Genomic DNA, 26,107 nt, shown 5'->3' on the forward strand with positions numbered 1-26,107 from the left:
TCATTGTTGACTAAAGCCTCACGCTAACAAACAAAGCCTCTCCTTAGGCCTCGCTATCCATCATTGCCTTTATCCACCACAAAAGCCTGCCAGCACAAATGAGTCTGGTACTAAGTCAGTAAATCTGGGCTGTAAAGAGAGAAGGCTATTTCCAGAACTGAGGATCCTTTATGGATAGTGTCCTGCCTCCAGCCATTTCCTTTAAAGCTCAATGGCATCAGTGATCTCCCTGGTCACACTTAGAGAGGCACACGGTGGGCAGGGAGATGCTCTTGTAGGATTTTTGCAACAAACAACATTAAGTCCCTAGGAAGAGAGCAAACGGGAGCATAAAAAGCTTTATTTACAAAAATGGTGCAAAAAAAGTGCATCAAAAATTATGCTGAACACAAAAGCAGAGGAGATTAGACCTACAATTTAAAAACAAAACAAACAAAACCCCATGGGTTTTGTGTTAATGAAAGGTTCTGTCTTCACAGCTCATAAATATGAAGAGGGTAATGCTTTTCCGCCTCCCACACACAACTTCATCAGCAAATCTCCAGCCTGACCCGAGGGCTCCACTGCTAAGGGCAAGGGCATCATTTACCCACCATTCCTGTGAATTTTGGGTCTCTCTGCTGAGAATCCCAAGGACGGATGCCAGTAATGATAGCCACCATAAAGTGCCTTCAGGATCTTGTTTTTATCACTCCTGACCTGACTCATACGGTAATAGACAAGCTGGGAAAGGTTGAGACTTTTTCACCTGGTCCCTGACTTAGAAAAAGGGCATTGCAGGATCACCAGTTGTTTCTGACCAACGAAGGGACCACGAAAGCGGAGAATGAACAGTGACCGATCACAGCAACCAATACCACTGAAAAAAGTAAACGGGGATTTAAACCAACGCAACCTATCCTGCATCCTGGACAGGGTCACAAAGGAAAAAAAGTTCTGAATAAGTTTGGTCTTGCTCACCTTGTCTCTCCTCCCATCTTCAACCCATCCCCTCAACAGCCCCTCCTCCTTAAAAGAAAAAGGATAGACTGTAACTTTCATAACTTTGAAGCCAGCTCCCACCAGCTTACCCACCTGTGAAAGTATTGTTTTTCTTTCCTTCCACCACCAAACACACTAACTCATTCTCAAACACTTCCTTCCCAATTGCTCAAGTGTTTAGTACATTAAAACTTCCCAGTCCATTGCTCCAATAAAAACGGTCTTAGTAGGGTCTCTCCCACTTCCCCGACCATATTTCCAAGCTCCTATTCTCTCCAGGCTCCCTTCACTTTTAGCTACAACTTGGTTCCAGTATCTCACATGCTTTGGTTTCCACAACACTATCCTCCTACGCGTCTCCTGCGTATACCCTTTGTCACTCAATGTCTAAGAGGACAAAATATCTCGGAGGTCTGGCCCAGCCCTTGCTCCTCCTCCTCCTCCCAGTACCATTTCCAGGCTCTCCCATCACCAAGCAAGCCCATGGTTTAACTACTGCTGTTACTCCAGTCAGTCACAAACTGATCACTGCGCTTCTGATTTGCTTTGCTCTATCACATCCAGAGCATCAGTTTTTCCAGCTGACATAGTCCACAAAGGATGTTAACATCAATGTCAATCAAAATTGTGTATTTTCTCACAGTCTCCCGCATTATTTATTCCAGGTGACTGCTCCACCATAGTTGTCATCACTCATACCCTCTATAGATAATCTTCAGCTTTTTCTTCTCCTTATATATATAGCCCTGTGCCACAGCCAGTAAAAGGCCTAGCTCCAACACCAAAATTACCAAGTGGTCACGCGTATACGATCTACCTCTGAAACTGGCGGGGGTTGTTGTTGGGGTTTTTTATTATGTTTATTTTTGCCTACCTTTCTGCAGTTGTGTGTCTCTTCTTCCCCCAAAGAGAAAAGCATTAAAACCTAAGGAATCAGAACATAACTAACTTGGGGAACCAACTACAAGAACATAACCCATGTATTGAGTTAAAACATACAAAAATAACCTCATGCATACACAAAGGCCAAGGAGAAAAAACAAAATACCCTTCCACCATCCCCACCACGCTGCTCCCGGCAAAGAACTTGGGCCACAAACTCACTGTAGCAATGTATAGGGAGGGTAAGAGAGGAAATGGGCAGCTACTTGTGTCTATTGATTTTTATTGAATTATTAATGGACCTTAAGAGAAACTGGGCGAGTTGGATAAGTGTTAGCACTGTTGTAATTGAACTAATAAGAGGTTGTTATAGCTTGACTAGGCTGCTAAAGCATCAATTAGACTAAAAATAAATTCTAATTATGGCATCTTCACACAAGGTGTGTTCTTTCTTCACCCATAACTAAACTGCATAGATAACACATACACACATTGTATGCATCTCGTTGCCTTTCCCTTCATATTATTTTAAATCTCTGATCTTTGCTTAAGTTCATGATTTCTCTGTCCGTCTGCTGCAGCCTGAGAGGGGGCTATCAGGACAGAAAATACTCTTAAAATAAAAGCAAAGTCACTCAAGGTCTACATTCCTTGACAGAAGCTCTATATAGCTTTGAAAGAACACAATACGACATTACAGCATTTCAGAAATATCATTTTTAACAGTACAAAGAGTTGTTTTTATTTCAACTTGCCCCAGTTTTTGGAAAGGAAGACAGACCGTTGAGATAAAACTGTCCTTGTTAAACATGCAGTAGTAGATATTGTTCAAGCTACCCATGCAAGTGAGACTCTTGGAAGAAAATGAAATCTTCATCTCAGTCTCATGAAAACATCACTGGACTCCACAGACATTATGTAATTTTAAAAATATATATCACACAGGAAATTTTTGAAAACAAATATTGTCTGCCATCATGTAATGTTTTACTTGGCAAACTGCATCTTCTTACTATTTAATACCTTATAATTAATTCATATGGTAGTGTATACATGATAAAACAAGTAATTATATATAGTTATCTGTCAGACATGAAAGCATCCCAGGGGGCCTTTCCTTAGGCACCAAATAACTAGTCTGATGTAGCTGCATACTGAGAATAAAAAGGATGTTGTATATGATTAATTAGTGAATGCCAAAAATCAGAACAACTTACTGAGACTCCAGTTCATGATCCATCCCCCTTCAGCACCGCACTCAGTCAGAAATAGGTCTTTAAATTTGACTTGCAAAATCATCTTTTTCTTTTTTTTTTTTTTTAGTATGACAGCTTCTCATCATTTTGAACTGTAAATGTCAAGAATTTATAAATACTTGCCACTGTTAGTGGTTTTGTTTTCCCCTATTTTAAAAGGGGAAACAAGGAGCATTAATATTTTTATACAGAAACTACAAATATATATCAGATTCTTCTCAGGAAAAGACAGCACAGACTGTATTGCACATGGATATTTTAAAACTCCTCATTGGAAGACAGATGCACGCGTAACAGGATAGTACCTGTAAGCTGTGGTAAGGGCCCTGTGGGTGGGTTAGACTGTATTTGGGGTTTAGGTAGGGTCTAAAGCACACAGCAAATTCCTGCAAGCTATCCAGTAGGTTACTGCCCGCTCTACAGAAACAAGTGGCGATACCACAACTCGGCTGTTTCTCAAACGACACCACACTAGTTAGAGTACCGTAACAGATACAACCCCTGCGGCTGCTCTCGTTCTGCACTCTTCATAAAAGAATATCTATCTTAAATTCAGTTTGGGTTCATTCCAGGCATTTCTGTGTCTTTGTTACAGCTCTTCGGGATCCAGCCTCTACGTATCATTAAGACATGTCGCCCTTTTAGACTGAGGTTTTAAAAGTTAGAAATGAAAACCCACCAGTTGGCTGTGGGTACTCTTCAGCACAGTGACAGCGTCTAATTCTTTCAGTAGTCAAGGATACGTGTTGCATCATGTTGGCCAAGGACAGTAATCAACAACACATTTTTTTCTTTAAGCAAGCATAATATTGAGAAGAGCGTTTCACGCCAGCTACTAGTGAAAACTGGAGAGAAAGGAAAACAAGAACAAAATTAAGGCTTCAGTTTCTTTTCTCTTTTGCTCTGAGGTTGCAGATTTAAGCAATTTGTATGAAAACTATCACCTTAATTTCTCATTTAAAACCAAAATGCAACATATGCTTTTATTGCTGGTGGAAAAGGGCTGCTCTCGGTACAATAAAGCATCGCCTTACGAGGCACTGCTAGCACAGCGGAGTTTAAAAAAAGCTTCCAAGCGGCTCCCTTTATATGGTTAGTTTCAGCTTTTTTTTTTATCGTAGTAACACCACTGTCACTCTTGGCCAATGGTGGATGATAGAATCAGTCTGAACACACTTCCTGTAGAAGTAACTAAAATCAAGTAACACTGAATCACATCCTGCAATTTGTCCACATATAAACTATGCCACGGCTACAGGTGGTGGGACCGTCTGTACCCCAGTATGCTCCACACTTTATATCCCTGGTGTCAGGGATACTACTTGTAGACTTTAAGTTAGGAATATGCTTTATTACCTTCCTGAATAAGAGCCATGGCAGACAAGAAGGATTTGGCCCACTCTGACACACTGACACATTAGAATTGGCCTGATAATTCTTCATATTTAGATTTCTTAGTAACATAATGATGGAAATAAGATGACACTTACTGCCTTTGCTGAGAAAAATATTAATAATTAATAATATAGTAATACTGCTTAATATTAATGTTTAATTTTAATATTAATAATGTTTAATTACTTTTTAATGGAGATTTGGAAATAACATTCTGCCCTCCTGGAGCGAAAGTTTTTCTTTCTGCTTGAATAGTTTTCCAACCCAACCCAAAATGACAAGGTAATGACTCAAACACTGCCCGTTGATTGAGACGGAAACCTTTATTTCTTAGCTATATGTGATACTTTTGCCACATCTCACTTACAAAAAAGAATTTATGTATGAAGAGAGAAGCTTGGCTGACCTTCCCAGTTTCACAAAACTAACAGTACTGCAGAGCTCCTAAGCAGGACTCTCACTGAAAAAATAAGGTGCATACCATGAAGACAACAAAGCTAGCCAATAGCCCAGTACTGGTTATTAAAGACCCAGAGGACTTAATAAAATATATTTTAATACTCTGGGGTTTATCTCTATTACAGAGGTCTCTACCTTACTTAACGCTCTTCTCAATATCACACTTGTTTAAAGAAAAAAATGTGTCGTTGATTACTGTACTTGGCCAATAAGATGCAACACGTATCCTACTGCAATTTGATTACTACCTTTTATCGTTTATAAGATTTCTTCTTTTCACTGCAATCCATAGAAATCAGGTATATTCTGAAAACGTACTTTATTTTTGTAATCCAGTAGTTAAAAACAACAATATTAAGAGTAAGGTTAGGAACAGATTGTACTAATTGGGTAAGTGAAGAAGTGTAATGTTTTTGCTGTTAGGGAAGAGGGTTGAATAATGCATTAGAATTTTACCCAAACACAGGGATAAATTAGTAAGTCTTTCCAAGCAGAATGAGAACATACAGCTCCGAGCTAAGGGAAACCTGAAGAGGTCCAACCAAGTGGCACTTCGATGGGCTTCAGACATTTATTCTGGAGAGAAACAATTCATCCTCTAAGACTGCTTACTTCCCTCCACTAAGACACAAATCAAGCCAGCTTATTCAAAAGCAGATTTCGAAACGGAAGACCTTCTGCCCTCGAGGGACAAGCATCAGTGAAGCTGATGCAATTCTCAAATGTAGAAAAAGTCACTCAGTCTTTGGTCTCGTTTCAGCTGCTACACTTGAAACTGGGACAAACATGGCAACAGCAGGGAAACTAGCAGAGTTACTGAGGAAAAAGGATAAATTAGAATAAAAATGGAAACTGGTTTCACAGAAATTCGTTTCATAACATCAAATGATCCCAGATTGTTAAGACAAGTTAGCTAGGTTGTGTACTGCGTAACTAGTACAACTAAATGCCCAAATATCAGAAAATAAACATTATGGTCCACACACCCATAAGGTAAGTCTGTGATGTGTGGAGCATTGACCAGCAATTCAGCACCCACCAGCCGCTCACTAGCTCACCCCTCCAGTGGGATAGGGGAGAGAATCCAAAGAGCGAAAGTGAGGAAAAACTCATGGGGTGAGATAAAGACCGTTTAATAAGTGAAGGGGGGAAAAAGGGATTCAAAGGCAATCCCTCTCCAGCTCCTACCAGCAGACTGATGCCCAGGAACAGCTGCCTTAGAAAGAGTAGCCCCATTTTTTACTGCTGAGCACAACGCCGTATGGTCTGGGATCTCCCTTGGGCCAGTTGGGCTCAGCTGTCCCAGCTGTGTCCCCTCCCAATCTCTTGCCCACCCCCAACTCACTGACTATGGGGAAAGCGAGAAATGGAGATGGCTTTAACACTGTGCAAGCGCTGTTCAGCAATAGCTAAAACATCCCCGTTAGCAACACGGTTCTAGTCACAACTCTAAAACACAGCACCATACAGGCTGCTATGAAGAAGATTAACTCCATCCCAGCCAAAATCAGTACATGATATAAAACCGCCTCTGTATCAGGCAAAATCCTCTTGATAAAGCAGCAAATAACCAGGTTTTCTCAGATCACGTTCAGTTCTGGTGCTTACAAAGGATTACCGCATTCTCCTGTCTTCTTTCTTGAGCTTACTCTCCTATTTAATCAGCAATCCTTGGCAACACTTCTGAAGTGAAATCAGATTTTGCACAAAGATAGTTGAGCACTATTATTAAATCAGAAAATCAGACTTCAAGCAATCCTTCCAAGTGCAGTCTCCAAAGGGTACAAGTAACACCTCCTCCCCAAACACATCTTTTGAGGACTGCCAAAAGCACATGACAGTGCATGAAAGCAGCTTAGGTTCAAGGATCTGAGAAGAATACCTAAAGCTGCCATCAAGCAGACTATTTGCAAACCCATCTTATTTGAAATACAGATATATTTCTCTCCTCTAGATTCATCAGAATATCTTGATAGCCAAGAGTCACAAACTTTATCCTTAAAAACTTTTTCAGCATAATTCCACCACCACAAATGCAGTGGGCATTGAACACTATTTGAAATATCTCCCGGAGGGCGATCATCGGTTTGAGAGCACTGCAGGTGTTGCTTTGGGAAAAACTAATTACACTTCATCAGAACATCTGTTTTTGTAAAACATTGATGTTAGGCAGGCTGTACACCAAGGATGCTATATTCAAAAGCACCTACACCTGGGCAGCACAGCATAATCCACACCCAACCTGCCCACGAGGTATCTCAAACTGCTTAATAGCCTGAGGCAGAAAATAGATGTCAGAGTACTTGGAATAAGGCTTACAGCACAAAAATGAAAAATCCCAACTCTTTAAATATTGCTTTAAACGGTCCTCCAAGGGAAAGCTAACTGTGACATAAATATTAACAAATATTATTATTATAAAACAGAAAGGTATCCACCGTAACAGTATCTAGAGGTATCTTGGAAAAGCACCGGTTCTTTCTAGGACAGAAGCCAAACTCTTCCATCATTCAGATGAAATTTATGCAGCTTTTCCAGACCCACAATGAAACCAGCTTTGAATATTTTTGTTCTTCTACCTTAAAGGAGAAGTTCCACCAATGGGAGCATCATTACTTCTGTTTATTCTTTGAATTTTGACAGTGCTGAGGCACATATCAGGATTGTATTTAGTGAAGTTTGGCTCTAACACAGAATCAATTACATCCACTTCTGCAATATATTTGAAGTTTATGCAGTGCGAACATAGAAACTGCTGTCATACCCATGGGCTCCAGCCATTACAAAAAGCCTTCTCTGAAAGGCTTTGTGTTACCTCAACATTTCTACACTTGGCATTGCTCGTAATTAAAGCCACAATAATGGCACAGCGAGGAAAGGGTATGTGCTGAGAAAGGGAGGTTGGGACCATTCCAGCCTTTCAAGATGAGGGGCAGGACTCGGAAAAGACTTGGTGTTAAACTATTGCTGTTGTGTCCTTTGCCATTACATTGTTTAATATTAAGGTAAGAGTCGCTTTTGAGAAATAAAAAACTCGGTGCTCAAAGAGACTCTGGGCCTGGGAAAAGGGTTACAATACTGAAAGCACAACTCTGAAGAAACACAGGTATTTCGGTCCCCTGACCTTCCTTTTCCACAAAAACAATCCTAAAGTTTCAATCTGTAACTTCATTTTCCCTCCTTCCAGCATTACGACCTGAACACTCAGTCAGGGATGGACGGCCAAGGCCAGGTCTGGACCCGTGAACCAAGCGTGCCTAGTTCAAGCGTGGTGCCTACACTGCAGCCACGGTACATAACGAACAGCAAAACTGGGCCGTTCCGCCTGCTGGGGTAGCTTTGCCCTCGGCTGGGAGAACCTCATCTGGCAGGGACCCAATCTCAGAAGCTTTGCTCACGTGGGCATGTCTTCCCAATGGGAATCTGCTATCTTCAATGTGAGCAAGTTGCTCCTGGACTGGACCCTAAATCATACACATTTTTTAAGAGGGAGTTTAATGCATCCAAACGTAGTAATATGTAAAATCATTTTTTTAAAATAATGTGTCCTAACCTTTTATTCACTTATGCAAGTTTTTTGAAAGCACTTAAGCAGATTGATAATTACCACCCAGAAACAACGTCATTTGCCCATGCAGAAGCAATCAGGCCAAGAAATCTTCTCAAAAAGTCATCATACTGAATTCAGGCACTGCACAAACTGGTAAATCCACTTACAATATGAATGCATCAGTCTCACATACGATGATCTACTGTGTCCTCAACTAAATATTTCACCATCAATGCTGACCAAAAAGCTTCTTTTGTTTTTTTGCTTACGACATGCCTTGCAAGTTCCACACATAGCAACAGACTCTAACTGGAGTAACGTGGAGATCGCTAAGAGAGGATAACTTGTTTTTCTGCTTACATTCAGCAGCGCTGAAGAAAAAAACCTCCTTAAAGCACCTGATTTCACCATAACTCCATTGCTCCAGTGACCCACTCGAATAGGAAATGGCTGATGAGTTCCCAGAAATGCAGATCTGCAGCGTAAGCCTTGGCAGAATCTCCAGGGACTATGGGATAAAACGTGGCTGATGCTGCAACACAGAACAAGCTCTACTGCAGGTCCTGATGTCAGATGCCTGCTGGGACATGACGAGGGGCAAGGGATTTGTTTCTGCCTGATTTTTAGTTCTACTTCTCAAAACAGGCTTCCATCAGTAGGCTTACCGTAAACATTAAGCGGAGAAGTATGCGAAGCTGAATTAATTATATGCTCCTTTCCCGAAAACAGTCATGGATTCTCAAATCTACATCTACAGATGGGCATTCCCGCTGATGTTAATGCAGCTACTAACTCAAGTAAGCTGCAGGCATTAACTTTTGCAGAGTTCAGCCAAAGGAACAGTCTTAAAAGGCCTTGATTCATCCCATTTAATTGCACATTGCCAGAGAACAATCCAGGTATTAGGTTGGACTGCAAAGTACTGTAGACTCTACTCACAGATGTTTGCCTTTCAATTTAGCAGGCTAAATCTGAACCAAACTGCTTATTAGTCAAAGGCCATCCTGCTGCCAACACTTAAGTTTATGGTAAGAATGCCCTGATAGTACACTAGTATTATGTGTTTGCAGAATCGGGGTTTTCATGAGGAAGAGCAACAGTTAGTGCAAAAGCTAAGAGATTGTGCAGAGGACTTTGGGTCTCGCTGCTGGAGTGGGGAAGTTGGGTTTTTTTCACAGGATTACGCTAGATTGTAAAAACACAAATTACAGAGGCTTCTCTTCTGATTAACTAGCTTGTGGCTCCCTGATACAAAAAAGAACAGCTCAAATAATAAATCATTAGTCAGTTGGATTAACAATACTAGTATCTAGTCTATAGCATTTACTTACTTCCTGGGGAGACAGAATGGGAAGAGCCAGTCGTGAAAAGAGAAACTAAATGTTATACTAATAAGCTATTCAAATGGTTGACTTTTAGGTTGCCTGAGTATCTGAACACCACAGAAAAAAAAAGGAAAACTTTCCTATGGAAGCATGTTTCTAATTAAAGACCTCAGCCGTACTAACTTGCCACTTCATCACTGATCAGATTTTTTTCTGTTTTTTTTTAAAGAACTTAACTGGAGAGATAATCATTTTAGTTGATTAATAAGGTGCATATCTAATTCATTGTATTTAATAGGCCTATCCCTCTGACAACGCATGAATCAATACATTCATCCCACAGTAATCTATAGAGCGGAGCTAAGCATCTATACCAGTATTACCTTCACAGTAGGCATTGTCCTCTCGAAGGGCTCGGAAGCCATCTCGGCAGCTACAGACAGCTCTGTCATCTAGGTTTCGGCAGACAGAATGCTCCATGCAGTTATGTCCTTCAGTGCAAAAGTCATGGCCTGTACAGAAACAAATATGATTGAGGGTTAAAAAGAATCCAGGGATTACAAAACATCCCTGTCAAAGACAGTCCTATCTTTTTCTCAGTTAGGTCAAAGAATACCTTTCTATTGTCCATGAGATATAGAAAAATAAATTGTACCAAGCATGAAACGGATGAAAGGAGTAGTAAAGGCCACAAGAACAGACTGTCTCTAGGTCTTCGATTCAATTTCAGGTTATGGCATTGATCTAAGGCAGCTGGATAGGAAGCTTGCTTAAATCCCCTTACTGTCTTGTTGTCATTGTTAAGTACTTTTACAGGGCACTTCTTAATTATGTATTTTTTCTTTATTTTCTTTTTCTTTTTTTGTTTGGACATTTATAAAAGAGCTGAATAGCTTAGGCACTCAGTAGCTCGTTTACTAGCAGTATTACTTTTTTTCCTAGCACTTTTTGTTCCCAGATGTGTTTATAAAATCCTTCCACATTTAACCAAAAGTCTTTGATTAACATTGACCTGCTTTGCTTTTCTCTTCCCCTTATCTCTTCTTTTCAAGCTCCACTGACTGAATCCTCTTCCCTGATTGCATCATTCTTTCCATTTCAGAGAAATTTATTTTTAAAATCTCACCTGTTAGCCATCCCTTCTTCCTATTTTCCTGGGTTTTCCCCTCCATTTTTCCTGAGTGTGACCATTTTCCATTGCAGCTTAATTACAAATTTTTAAGATTCTGAAGTTCTTTTCCAGGCTGGAAAATTTAGATTGGACCTTTCAACTCAGTAGGTTTTTTTAAAATTCCTTCTGTTTGCTCTCATGAAATCTGATGCTGCTATGTTGCTGAACACCATTAAATCATCCTTTATTACGCTGAATTCAAGCTGGTTGCAGTAACTGACTTGAAGCTTCCACAATTTCCACGTCTGTCTATAAAGGTGTGGAGCTTGTCTCCCTCATTGTTTTCTCAATAATTTCATTTATTTAAAGTTTTCTTCTTTAACTGAAGCATTAAGATTGATCAAGCAGCACTGTTGTTTTCCATTAACCACTTTCTTCCCTCAAAACCTCCCACAGAAGAACTGGGGAAGGTGGGTCAGGCTCAGGGGACCAGGACCAGTGTAACAGCAACAGCTCCAGAATGCAAGCTGGAAATAGGCTGCAACACAGGCATCTTGCAAAACAACAAACAAGTATTTGTTGGCAGTAAAGTTTATTGCTCTTATCGTTCCACCTGTCTTCTGCTTCATATTTTCCCGTGAAAGAGCTTTCACCCCTAACTCCACAGAGCTAAGTTAAATGAGCACTTCAAGCAGGACAACAGCAAAGTCTGCTTGGAGCTCAGGTCAGAGAAGTGTTTTGCAGTTGGGCAGCTCATGAACGGCGTGAAGCAACACAAACCAAGCAAAACAAGACAAGAGAAACAGAAGAACGCGTAAAGGCAGAATATTTTACCACTGAGACCCAGTGGCATGGTCACGATGCAAACATCACAGACCTACTATGATATGAGAGGCTGATGTTTTTCTTTCTCTCCTTCTTTTCTGCTGGGGATTGCCTCACTGTAACCTAGAGATACACTTAGGTATGTTACTTAAATATTATAATTCACCGTAGCTACCACAGTGCTGTTACCTAACTCAGGACATGAAGAAGCAGAAAGCTCTACACTTCTACTGATGCCAGAGGGTCTTCAATACTCATTGATGACAGCAGAAGTGCGTGTGTGTCAAGAGCAACCTCTGGCCACGGCGACATCTCCTCTTTGCCTTTTTGTTGTCTTCCTCATGGAAGCCTGAGTTAATGACAAAGCAACAGCCTTATTTTTGGCTTTCCTGGCCTGGATTGGCTTGTATCAGATTTTGACATTAAATAACTAGGAATATACATGTCATCCAGAAAGGGTGAGGGCTTTTCTACTGATTTTTTGGTTATCCTGAAGATTCTCAACCGTTATGTATCAACTGTATTAATAAACAAAATACATGCTGCTGAATAATAGCATACAACAGCTTCTTGTTTAAAGAATAAGCTCTGTAGCTCATGAAAGGCCAAGCTAGCATGGTTCAGGGAGGATTGAAAATGTTCAGGAAGCACTCATCCAACATATATTAAAATTTTCTAGCTATACAAGGCACGAGAAACACAGAATTATTTTCTCTAAGCCACTGAAGATTTTGTAGGAAATTATCATTTAAAAAATCCTTTTTGATTGTGATAGACTTCAAGACCTATCAGCTTCTCTTAAGTTCTCTTCCTCTACTTTCTTATCTCTCTTCTTGATGTGATTAGTCATATCCTTTGTGTTTGCACTGAGTAGCACAGAAACAACTATAGCTGCACTTTTCAACTGAAGTATACCTAAAATCAGCCCAAGAGTCTAACATCTTCTTTCATGCCAGGTACCAATTTATCTTATTTAGCTGTAGAGAAACAGGTGTAGCCACTTGAAGATGCAATTGCTCATAGCTTTGAAGATACCGGTATTAGTCCAGATGAAAAGAGTGGGCTCAAGACACAGAGCGCTTCCTGCACCTCTCTCCTTTTGTAGGGATCAGGCTGGATGTAACATAAAAAGGTACGCAGCATACAAAAATACTTCCCAAAGCTTCTGCTTCGAGTTGCAGACTACAACCCCAAACAGGTAAACAAGTCACTCCAGTCTTCGAACAACTGCATAGCATGAACAGTTCTCTGAAAGAGAACTCTCAAAGCATCTCAGAAAGCTGCTGGTGAACATGGACATTTCTCCAGTCTCATTTTATTTGGACACTGGAGTGAGTGAAGAGTACAAAATCACTAATTATGTATATAATTTCTTTGACTTTTCACCCATTTTTGGGTAGAATGAAACACACAAACATGTTTCACAAAATTTACACTATTAGACATTTTACAAACAATTTTCAGATGTCTTGATGCAGATGTTATCTATTCAGTTTCCCAATATTTAGAGTGATTATCATGCAATCAGAAAAAAGTCTATATAAACTATAGGACTGAGCTTATATATCACTGAGCTTATATATCCCACTATTACCTTACCTTTACAGATTTTGCAGCAACTGTGAGATAAGGGGATCTGTTGAGATTCTGGGCAGTTCAAAGCTGTACAACTGTCCTTTGGAATACGCTGCATTTTGTGGTCCTGTTAAATTGAGGTAACTGATTAATATCATGAGATAAGAAATAAAGATAAATGATAACTTTAGTGGAGTTTTAGCATTATAATGCACAAACAAAAACCTACCTCCACCAAACTCCAGGTACCTTCAGAACCATTTGAAAGGACAACGTAGCACAATAAAAGCACCAGGAACTCCCCTATACTCAAAACTTCTCAAACAAGCAAAAGCATGGCAATAGCTCTCATTCTTTTCTTATCTTAGCTATCAATCAACTTGCCTCAGAAGTTTCTCTTAAAATTATGCCTGAAAGCGTAACAATTATTTCTCAAAAACTGAGGCAGCAGATTCCAGAATCAGGGGTGCTCATTACAAATACTCTAAAGCAGCTTTTTATTTATACAGCAAGTAAAATCAAACTTGAACATCTCTGATCTCAACGCTGTGGTAGTAACGCTGAAGGAAACTGGCACTGACTCCCTGTTAGGAAAGAGAAGGTTTCTCAGCTAAGTTTGGATCAGTTTTCTGGAAATGTCCAAAGCCAAGATGGTTTCTGAACATCTTCAGGCACTCAGTGCAGGTCACACACAATCATCGCAGTATGTCCACACGAAATGCCTGCCTTAGCAATGCAGTTAGTGCAGATGTACCACCTTTAGGCTCCCTTGGGCCCTAATTAATGTGTCTTGCAGTCCTCTAGTCATGATAAGGCAAAGACAGAAAACAAGGCAAACAACATGTTCCTCAGAGGCATCTGCCTTAAAATCAGCAACCTAGTACAAATATGAGCTCACTGATCACAGGACCCTGTATTTCTGCAAGAAAAGTGCCTAAAATCATGCATATGCCATTGTATGTATTATTATTTTGGGTCTAGCATTTAATTATCAGTCCTCTTAAAGCATGAAATATAAAGATGAAACATGAACACAATGGTCAATATCAAAATTACTGCTCAAACTTTACTTTAAATAATCTTGACAGAGAAACCAACCCTAACCTGATAATACAGTAAAGCAAACCAGCCACAGATGTGTTGTACACCAGGACAAGCAAAACCCAGCAACACCACAAAATAAAGAAAAAAAAAAAAACTTTGATAGAAATAATATCAATTAGAGTAGCCTGGATTGCATTTAATTCTCTTACAAACTCTCATTTGGAAAAGAATTTTTCATTCACTTGTTTTATAATATTCAAACAGAAAAGTGTGTGCCTATAGCAGGCACAACTGCAGCAGCCAAACAAAACAGAAAATTATGTTTAAAATTACAAGCAGACAAAAAGAAGAAATTCCCAACATTGCCTTGATAACATCGTCATAAGCCTTCAAGCATGAAATCAGTACTTGTGCCATTCCTATTAAGATGCCTTGGAGCTGGAGTCATTAATTATATTCTTTTATAAGAACTCTGGTAGTAATAAAATAGTGCTCACCTATGACTACCTAACTGACCAACACAGTTCACAGTATATGGATTTTCTGCTCCGAATTATCATTTGCAAGGCTGTTCAGCAGAAACTGTATGTACTTCGGTCCTTGAAAAAGCAGCATTTGAATCAGCCAAAGTTGCTGCTTAATATTTCTACCAGGACAGTCAGGCAGCCCACCAGCAAACAAGTATAATCAACAAAATGCAGGCCAGCAGAGCCAACAGCGACATTTTGTTCCCACGATATTGTACTTGCCAGCTGCAAGAAGCACGAGGCACCACCACATAACTTTTGATGGTTGTTAATTATATCCATTGACTAATCACCGAATTCATGTCCCAGGTGTCATGTTAAAAATAAGAGCTCACAGTCCTGAAAAGCGTACGACTGAATTGAAAATTATTTCTGGTTCTTTCAGCTTCTCCTTTCCTTTTGAGAAAGGGTTTCAAAGCACCTACTCCAGGAATTAAGCTCACGAAGATTAAGATCAACAGCAAGGGGACAACAGTTCTCGGTTCTACTTTGTAAAACACACTTTTTCATAGCTGTATGAAAAAGTTTTGAGATTTCCAGAAACTGGTCCGATAGATAGCTGCAGCATGGCCAGAGGAGTTGTTCTCTCTTCCTCTGCCCTAGAAATGTGTCCTCAGGTTTTCAACTCCACCCCGAAGCATGCAGCTCTCTAACCGGAGGGAATTCCTCCCCATCCCTCCCCCGCAGAGGCAAAGCAGGACCCACGGCAGCAGTTTGTGTAATTTTCAACCCGCAGACGTCCCTGGGGTATATTTTGCCCTTAAAGTGCATTTGTGCCTGAAGAGCGACTCTGTCCGTGCAGCAGGACAAGACTGACTCAACATCAGGCAATTTCTGTTTACAAATAAAACAACAACCCTGCCTCATTTCCATCACTAGAAACACCAGACACCTGGTGTGCCAGCTCTTTTCTTTCTTTTTCATCTAGCTTTTCCTCCAAGATTATGCTGAATTTCGAATTATGCTGAATTTCAAATTATGGCCCCATCACATTTGTGCACCTCTCGTACCTGAGCACATAATTTTGAACAATAACATTGCACATGTGCCAATGGAAGCATAAGGTAGTCTGCTGGAATTTTTTATTACTGATGGTGGAGACGATACCTAAGGAGGAAAGAATGCAGCTTGATTGTCAAGCTGCGTAATCAAAGCTTGTAGCTATGCAAAGTAAATTTATTTGCAAAATTTGATGTGGAACTCAGTAAGACAAAATAAACATGGGACCCCTTAGATGCCTTTTCTGTTGCCACTTCCTAAGGTAGACCTGTCTGTATTTCAAGAGTTTCTTTCAGTGGGACTTTGATATTTCTAACATGCAAGAAATATTTTTCCCATCAACAGTATTCTTACCTTGCACTCAAACAGAACACAGTCCCCTGAGCTTGAATACACAGTTTCTCTTTGTCCTTCAAAGTAGGTTCTGCCTTCAAATACGCACACCGCTTCAGGAGAAAATAAATAAAAAGAAAAAACACAATGATTTTGTAAAAAAGTGTTAGTACTCTGCTTATAGGACTGATACATTTTCTTAAAGATAACTGCATTTCAAAATAAAAAGATTGAATCAGCTGCAAGAATATTCTAAACCCACCTGTAGGACTGTGGATATCACAAGAAAAAAAAAAAATCAGAGGAGAAGAGAAAAAAAAAAACCACGAAAGAACCAGAAAAGCACACATAAGTAGAAGGTAAAGGCTGTTGAAGCACTGTGGAGCACAGATAGCTCCTGAGAGGGCAGAAGAGACGCGTCTCGGGTCACGCCAAGGGAGCTCCGACTGCCTGCAACACGGGTCAGGGGCGAAAAGGAAAATGGAGCTGTGAGAGCAGCGTGAGTGGCATTAATAGATAATCAGTTTCTTGAAGAGGAATGTTGCATGATGAAGGGTGATCGCTGAAGCCACCTATTCATTTGTTATCACAGCCCTTTGGTGTTTCATCACCTCCCCCCAGTTATTTAAACACTACATATTTGTATCTTGATTATCCTGGTTATTTACCATTACTGCTGAAGTATATCAGAGCACATGAATTTTATTGTACAGGAACTGACCTTCAGTGACTGCCTTTTTTTTTTTTTTTTTTCCTCTTCTCACAACAGAATAGGATCAAGTCTCCAATGATCAAATGACAAAATGACTCCCCTCGGATCGGTGTTTGTTATACCATAACCCAGTCTGGTGCCACTCCTGTGCCCTGGCAGTACTGGGTTTTACAGCAGCGTGCTGACACAGCTCATACTGGATTGCTCACTAAAGTTCCTATTTGGTATTTAAGGGTTACAGAAAATATTTTCACAGCAAACTGTCTTACTTCTTTTTTTTTTTTTTTTTTAAATGGGTCCATTACTGCAATTACATTATGCAAAGTATAAAGGCTAAGTAATGTAACTGCTAGGTATAGAAAATCGGATGTCTGTCTCTGTTGCTTAGGACACAGTCAAGGCTCATCAAGTAAGCATAATCATGAAATAACTGGAGTAGGTTATCGCTTTCAAGTTCTAGATTACATGTTAGAGGTCTAATTTGCTAATCATTGATTTGGAGATGTAAATCAATTATACTACAATTCATTCACAGAGATTTATTTATTCTGTTTAAATAGACAACAATTTGTAGACAATTTTAAAATATCTAAAAGTACAAGAGTTTTTATTGCGTGACCTAGATTAATTACCATTACTGCTGTTATTTTCAATTCTCCTCTACTTTTTTTTTTTTTTAACTTGCAGCTCCTTGATTTTACAAACTTATTACTTTGTCAGCATGCAAAAAGACAACTCTTGGAACTGTTGTTGAAAAAGATGTGATGCCCATAGTGACAAAAAAAGCTTTTTTCAAATTCCAAAATATGTGTTATAATACCGAATAAAATATAAAGTATCTTGTGTGAGATAGTCCTGCATAGCACTTTCAAGAAGTAATATCACAGCACGTTGCAACATTCCAAATCCCATGAATAGCAGAGTTTGCAGTCAGACTTAATAAAGAAAGTACAGAAAAGAGCCACAGGAGAGAGTCCTAGGGCTAACAGAATGAGAAAGTTTGTACAACATCCACAAAGAAAGGTCACAAAGAGTCAGAAAAGCTCAATACAGTGCCTCTCTCCTCTCCCAGAAAACAAGCTCTTCTAGAAGGAAGTATGTGGAAAAAAAATCTATATAAATCTTTACTGAGGACTAGCAGATCTTGAATCCAGACAGGACAAGGCAATCATCCAGTCATATATATCATCTCCTATGTATTACAGGCCATGACACTAAACTGAAATACTCATATATTAAACCCTTTCCCTTGGTCCATACATTTCAAGCTTCTAAGAAGTACATGTGACAGGAAAAACGAAGTATGGCAATGCCTGAGGACCACACAATGGCAACGGACTGATAACATCCTCATGTTTCCAACAGGCAGACTATGCCTGTTCACAGGGAAGACAAAAGACATCAAAGTCACCGTCATTCTGTATTGGAAGAAAACACTCTCCTGAAGCCAAATTACTCTTAACAAATGAATAAGACCACCCAGGCATCTTAAAAAAAAAAAAAAAAAAAAAAAAAAAAAAATTAAAAAATTATCCAGTATCCGTATTACCTGAAAGCATAGTCCACTGAATCCAGTCACCTTACCAATGGCAACAAACCTCTGATTCTTCAGAACAAACTTAGAAAATAATGTACACAGCAAAGAACACATCCAGCCTAGTGTGAAATCACGAAGTTATTTCTTGACTCCACCAACAGCCTTTGGAATTCTTGGCACATGAAACCATCGTAATGCAGGGAAGCAGTATCGCAAACACTTGCTTTCAGCAAGAAAATCAACTCTTCTCCACAAAGCCTTGGAAAAAAGAAAAACTTACAAATTCTGGGGCTGTGAGAGATGGCTCTGCCTAGACAGCCCTTGCCCCTTTCCCATGTGTCTTCATACACTCGAAGATTGTTTCTCAAAGGCACAGTGCATGTTTAAAGACACTTGCTTGTGTGGGTCCCAGAGGTTTCAAGCAGTGAATCACAGACGCTCGCATCTCCACCTCCACAACCACAACACCTGGCCATCGTGCAGCTAAGAAAATTACATCTTTTTCATTGAATTCCCCTAAATAAACATTTCCAAGTACTGGATTTTGCTGTGGCTTTGTCAGCAAGGTTATAATGCCCCCAGGTATCAGGGACCTGCCTATACAGAACGACCAAACTATGTTTAAGAAAAGAGAGAAAACCCAACAAACAATAAATGGCCAATTGAAAAACTAAATTAAAACTAAATTGAAAACCTGTTAACCTGAATAATCTGAACACAAGCTCAAGCATGTCTTCTTATGGACTGCTGCTCTCATTGACCACATTCAAAAGGGACATTTCTTCTTAAGCGTCTTCAAAATCAACAGTACCTGGATTATTTCTTTCCTACTAGCGTTCTCTAAAACATGAAGGATTCCACCATATTTGGGCAGCTCCTTCCATTAAAAAGCAGCAAGAACTGAGGTACACTCTGAAGCTCTAATTCCAAGCACTATCACTTAGTTTTTCTCTTCTTGTCTACGCTAATTGAGCCAAATGAGCTTACAAAAATCATGTGGGCCACTTCATCTATGCCAGTACCACTGGCTTCACAGATACCAGTGGGTTTAGCAATGGTCTAAGTTTGCCTGTGCACGCCGTCTTTCCTTCTCCAATACTCCCATAAATGCTTCTGTCTCTTCCCTGCTCCCTTGCCAGCCCATTCTTCCGCTGCCCACAGAGGAGGCATCCTGCCAGACAGAAAAGGGCACATTTTCATCAAGCTACCTGAAGGCTTCTAAAAACTTTTACTCCAAGGTTGTCCAGTTAGGTGAGCACTGAGCACACTTGGAAAGATTTCTAGAAAGACAAAGCTACCGATATTCTGCTGTCCCACTTTCCTCCTAAGACAGTGGGATGCACATCCCAGGCAGTGTGGAACAGAACGTTTCTCCTGCCTCCTGACAGCAACTGTCACAGCCAGTACACATCCCATGATGGTGGTGTTTCACATCTTTGTTTTCCTTTAGAAATAAAGATATTTCAACAACATGAACATCTGGACTAGAATTGTGTAATTGGAAAGTCCGGATTTAATTTCTGCTTGGCTAGATGCTTCCCAGGATACTGTGATTAGTTTGTGATTGGTATGTCTCTGGGGAAACATATCAACTTTCATCTTCCTAAGTCCTTTTATTCGACAGACTGAGTCACAGTCAAGAAATTACCTGATGATTAGTTGTGCCAGAACTCGATAGTTATTGCCTATGTCTGATTTCATCTACAGCTGAATTACATCAACCATTTCCTCTTGCCATCAAACTGGCACATCCCCCCAGTACCTAAAACAACATATGTTTTTCAAAGCACGTTTTTCTCAGAAGATGAAACAGGTAGTCTACAAAACCCACTAGGAAGTTTGACTACTCTCGATATATTTGTATACAAAAGGTGATCAAATATTACAATATTATCAGCAAGGTCTGCTTATATCCCCACTACTAATTTACACAGGAGTAGTGATAATACAACTATTCCCTGTAGTACCATTTAACACGTTGTGATAACATGGCATCTTCTCCATATTCAACAGCGAAAGGAATCGTGTGGGAGCCCACTGGCTGTTATGTTCACTCAGTGAATTATCAACAGTTTGTCAAACCAGCACTTCTTCTTCCCACTGGCTTCCAAATGGCACTTTCCTTCTGCATTTCTTAAAATGTCCATGCAAAATCCATGACCCAGCTAACTCCTGCCTTCTGTTGACTGAGTTCACAGGATTTCATTTAGTACATTTTCTCACTTCTGTATTTATCACCTTTGCTATCTAGATTGTGTATGCCATCCTCTGAGAAATGCATGTACACTTCCCTGTGGTATCTAAGCTGATTTTGATTCAGACTCATCACCAAGGAAAAGCAGAAAGTTTGGGTCATTGGTGAACTCCTCAAACCACTTTATTTTCTTGTATTCATAACTGCCCTATGAGTGGCAGATGTGACTTGAAGTTTTGTGAAATTTGTCAGCAATTATGGATATAAGAGTTAAATCTGGTAGTTAAGTCTATGTCGCTGCATTCTTTGTTCACATATGGTGGTTTGTGAGGGGAAAAAAAAAACCACCAAAAATTAGCATACCAAAGACCTCCCTGTCTCATTCATTTAATTTTCCAACTTCCTCCTTGGAATCTCCTTGATTACATTTTCCACTCTTCAGAGATCGAGGCTTAGGCATTGTGTAAGTCCCATTAATCCTACTTTGCAAGCTTACATAGTGCAAAACCTCTGTGTGGCTTTATCCTTAGAAATACACACAGAGATAATGGTCACCTTTCATTAATTTCTCTCTCGACTGCCACACCATTACTAGGCATTGGTCTCACCCCTTTCTCATTTATCTTTGCAGGGATTCAGGCATTATTTCTTGGCTTGTTTTCTGGAAAGTACAAGTTCCTCTGTTACTGCGGTCAGTGAGACTGGACACTTGCTTCATTTCATGCCGTCTCCCCTCAACAATTCAAAATTATTCCAGATTGCAAGGTGGAAAATATCTTGCTAATTTTTCCAGTCAATCACTGCTAAAAAGCTGCGTATATATGCTTCTGCTTCCTCAGCTGAAAAAAAGAAAATCTGTTTTGAATTTTCCTAATGATAAGGAATCAATTACTATTTGTATCTTATTTCTTGTTAGCCAGAAATGCTAAATGTCTCTATTACACTGAAAACACAAACTCGTTGTTCTACAGTACTTTTACAATCATTTAAGAGCATCTGCCGTGTGAGCCACCTCCAACAACACTAACAGGCTGTTTAGTCACATTGGCAAGGAATCAATCTAAAATTACAAATTCTTTCACCTACTTCTCATGTTTCCTGTATTTCCATCAACTACTATGGGGAAATGACATAATTCATCTATCCCGTGTGTTCTTGCTGGGAAGTCTTCTGTAGGATTCATCTGAGCCCTAGAATGAGGGGTCCTTGAGGCATCTTTAAAGACTAAAAAAAGCAATCTGAACACTGAAAAAGCACATCGAAATGTGACTAAAAACTCTGTTTTACTGAAGCAAACAGACCTGACAGATGAAGTAAAACTTTTAAAGTAGGCTGCTGGACAGGGAGCCTGGGAAAGAGCTTGCAACCAATCAAAGCCAACAGACGTCACATTGCACAAAGGGAGCTGTCTCCAGTTAAGCAAAGATCCAATCTGGACAACGTGTTTGATGTCAGCTTCTCTTAAAAATGGCATTATTGCTACCCATACCGCAACTTTAGCTTGGTTAAATATGGCAGCCAAAATATTTCTAGTGACAGACAAGCACAACTTTGGCTTTAGAGCAATGGACCATATTCTGCTTGTCAAACAGAACTGGAATATTTTGGGCTAAGCATAGCATTTTGAAAACTTGGACATGACCAAAGTGATCAAAATGCCTATCCATTTTATGCTGAATTAACTATGTTGGCCACCTGATACTCAAGCAACTTTTGCAGCAAAATGTGAAACAATAAAATCACATGCCAATACAAAAGCCTTAGAGGATGTCAAGAGAAGAAAAGCAGTTAAGGTTAATATTAATTATATGACCACTGTATTACAATTATATTAAAGGTTTATAAATAGCACAACAGTCTGCAAGACCAAAAGAACTCCAATGCAAACATTATGTGCCCACTTAATCCTCATAAAAGTGGGATTAGACATTATTTGCTGGACTCCTTATGTAAGCTATTCGCAATAGTAGTGACATAGTTGTTATCTTAGTAAAGGTGCAAACAGGTATTTTATCAAACACCGACAGCTACTAATGATAGGGAAATTTCTGCTTCAGTTCCACCTTCTCTCAGCTGGACTGCTGGGATAACTGTAAAAGGTGCTTTTCTGAAAACTTTGTTAAGAGGAAAATTGTGCAGTGTAGAAAAATAAATACACACCTCCCTAAAACACCTTATACTTCATGACATGCTTAAACTTGCTCATACACCCATCAGAAAGCCTCAAGTCACAGGGATCCATGTGGAAGATGAAATCCAATTCATTGATTAGGACCGAGTGGTGGGAATTTCTGAACTAATGAAGAACTGCTAAAGACCTGCACCCTTTTGAGTCACTATTTAAAATCTGAGAGCTAAACAGTTATCACTCATCAGCATTAATTTACTATATAAAAAGCAGATTGCATTCTCCATTGCCATACCATAAGTTAAGACCACCCACGGATGCAATGAGGGAGGACACCTACTCCTGCAACAGCCCTTTACATGGGGTAACTCTTACTCTGCTCCACAGAGACTTCAAACAGGGCGGAGGGAAGAAATGAAGCATATTGGGATACTGCCCATATTTTTGCCCAGATTTGCCATGCAAAAATAGCACGCACCAATTATGCATACCTTTCAACGACACATTTCTGCCCATGACTAGTGAGCTGGTTGCTTTCTGCAATGTCTGCGGACACAAATTGTGCGAGCATATTCAGTAAAAGGCAAGTACCTCTGAATGGCCGCACCTTCAGAGATTTTGACAGCCTTAAAAAACCTCCTATGCAACTAGCAAAACTACTCAGTTCACTGCAAAATAGTAAAAGGGGCATTTCTTTGCGTGAAAATCACTTGGAGGCAACATTTCCATGCTCCCAAGCCATAGAGATTCCAAACAGCTTCTTCTCCAAAAATTTGCCCCGTTATTTAAGCACCCCTAGACTACACCCATATCTGAGTGACCGTCGGGAACCCTGCTGATGCTCCCATTCTCAACCAGACTCTCCTTGGCCCAGAACAACTTCAACAGATGCTTTAGCTAGAAATTCTGCACCGTGACTTTGCTGCAAGAGCCTCCATGGTGATGGCACAACTTCTTGTGACCTGGCATCACATAGCTCCATTTTACTGTATTTACCTTCCTCCCTAATCCAAGTGCTTTCACTTCCCCTACAAATGGCAGCCCCTTGGAAACTTGGATATTACAGTAATAATCACGTATGCCTTATTTGCATTATGGCACAGGCCAGTCTAATGTGTTTAGACGTTCCCAGGAGCGGTTTAGTGAACAGATGGGGCACCGCATCTCTTGCTGTTGTTAGATCTCAGTTCTTTCCAAGCACCTGCATCAAGGTCCACCCAGCAACTGAACAGGGTTTCATGCTCCCAACTCTTCCTCCAAGCGTTTTTGTTCCCCCATAAGGAATCTGCCCATCCTCCCATCCCTCTTTGGAGATGCATCATCTTCCTCCCTCACTTCAGCCGGAATGACAGGATTAGTTGGCGTAATCACAAACACTCCAGAGAACTCTACTTAACGTTCTTAAGCTAAGTCCTTAGCATTAGTTCAGCGAAAGGTTTTTAACACAGACAGCAAGGTAAACACATTTTGGAAATCTTGATTAAAGTCAGTTATGCAAATGGGCTTTCCAAATTTGTTATATACTCACTCTCATCATTCATTATCAAATAGCATTTAATCTAAAACTAATCTAAAAAAAAAAAAAAAATCGGGTGCTACCAATAGAGTTGGATTTTTTCAAAAGACAACTTTAAATAGAAACCTATGCACCCCTGACATCACACCCCTGTTTCTCAATGCTGCCAGAAGTTACTATTATCCATTGTGCATTCCCAAACAACACAATACTTCATGTCTAAAGTCAGTTCAGGATTTGAAATAATTAAAAATGTAAAAGTGGCTGGAACAGATGTTCACAGATTCTGCTTTGTCATAGCTAATTTCCTCAGAGTGCATCTGTTGATGCTTCAACCCAGTCACAGAAAAACAGGAAGCTAGAGTTCATACCAACTGTTAATGGGACTATTCCTTTTTTGTTTGGGAACTAGATCAATGAGGGAAAGCCTCAGAGTCGCTGATGATACAAAAAAAATTATGTATTATATCTATGTTAACAATCCTATTGTCTTCAGGGGGACCTCTCCAGACATTAGACTCAGATTTCTCGTGCTTGTGCAACCAGGTGTTTGTCTATATGGGGCTGTGGTGTCTGCCAGTCTCTAGGAGAGCTGCAATACTTTCATCTTACTGATGCCAGCCAACTCACTTTTTCCTTTTCCTTTGTCTACCACTACCTTTGTATGGAAACCAAGAATCAGAAAGCACTGTTAAAAAAAAGATTTCATTTTCAATTATCACCTATTAGCATAAAACCTGCATAAGGCAAAGGACAGTTCTGCAATTTCAATGGCACAGGAAAGAAATAGGTACATCTTTAACTGTAATTTGTTTCATTACCGAGAACCTCAGAAACGACTGGACTGGGTTAAATGGCACTAAGAGAAAAAGCTTAATGAATTTTATGAAACCTATTCTCAGTGGTTTTCATTTTTTTTCAAGCCCTTGAAAACCCGAGAGAAAAACAGCAGTTTGCATTGACAAATTCTTGAATTTGTTTTCAATATATTATTAGCAAAGACCTTGCTTTCTTTAGCTGCAGAGATCTAGTATGGATATTTAGTAGAATTGTAAAGGAACAGTGGGCGTATGATGATCAAACTTGACAGATAAGAAATTTGGGGTCTTGTCCCAGCAAGACCAAGTACTGTCTTTCCTGTGGAACAGTCTAGTTTTGTTAGAGGGATCTTTATTGGGACTGAGAAAATGAACCCATCTGTGATCACATCACCTCAATACATGGGGAATACTGCAGTTATTTCCACAATAAATGTGAGGAGCAAACAACCATAATGGTTAAACAATGCTAACACAATAGGAGTAAACTTCTTGAGAGAAAGGAAAAAGAAAAATTTTTCAAATCGTGAATAAATATCAGCAACTCGGTACGTATGCAGGACACAATCCTGACTATGAAACAAGGTATAGCCCACAGTGCCGACAGCTCCAGGTCAGAGCTCACGAACATCTCGCCAGAAGTGCAGAGACACACCTGAGAAAGAAGCCTGACAGGACAATGACTCATTTATTTTAGTTCTCCCTTACTCTCCCTGCATCTTTTTCTCTATATCCAGTGTCTTACCCTCTTCTCTTACACTTAAACTGCCAAATCCTGCAGAACAGAGGACTGGTTTTGTGTATACGGTAACTAGACTGATGGCTCTTCGTAACAGCAGGGTTTTAAAGGTACCTTAGTACAAGTAATTAATAGCGATAACAAGTACAGCTACTTAAATAAATTTGCTCACTGCATCTACCCACTTCCAAGTCAACCATG

At 39.8% G+C, this 26,107-nt stretch overlaps 1 protein-coding gene across 1 annotated transcript in view; it reads right to left on the reverse strand.

Annotated features, from left to right (window-relative positions):
• Nucleotides 1-26,107, reverse strand: part of NELL2 (neural EGFL like 2) — a 154,204-nt gene that overhangs the window by 73,506 nt on the left and 54,591 nt on the right. Inside the window, exons 10-12 of the mRNA XM_049814276.1 lie at nucleotides 16,284-16,375; nucleotides 13,384-13,486; nucleotides 10,232-10,360 (exon numbers count right to left, since the gene is read on the reverse strand). Of these exons, the coding sequence (XP_049670233.1) occupies nucleotides 10,232-10,360; nucleotides 13,384-13,486; nucleotides 16,284-16,375 (324 nt within the window). The remainder of the gene's footprint in view (nucleotides 1-10,231; nucleotides 10,361-13,383; nucleotides 13,487-16,283; nucleotides 16,376-26,107) is intronic.

This window comes from Accipiter gentilis, chromosome 11, assembly GCF_929443795.1.
Source record: "Accipiter gentilis chromosome 11, bAccGen1.1, whole genome shotgun sequence".
Classification (NCBI taxonomy): Eukaryota; Metazoa; Chordata; class Aves; order Accipitriformes; family Accipitridae; genus Astur; species Astur gentilis.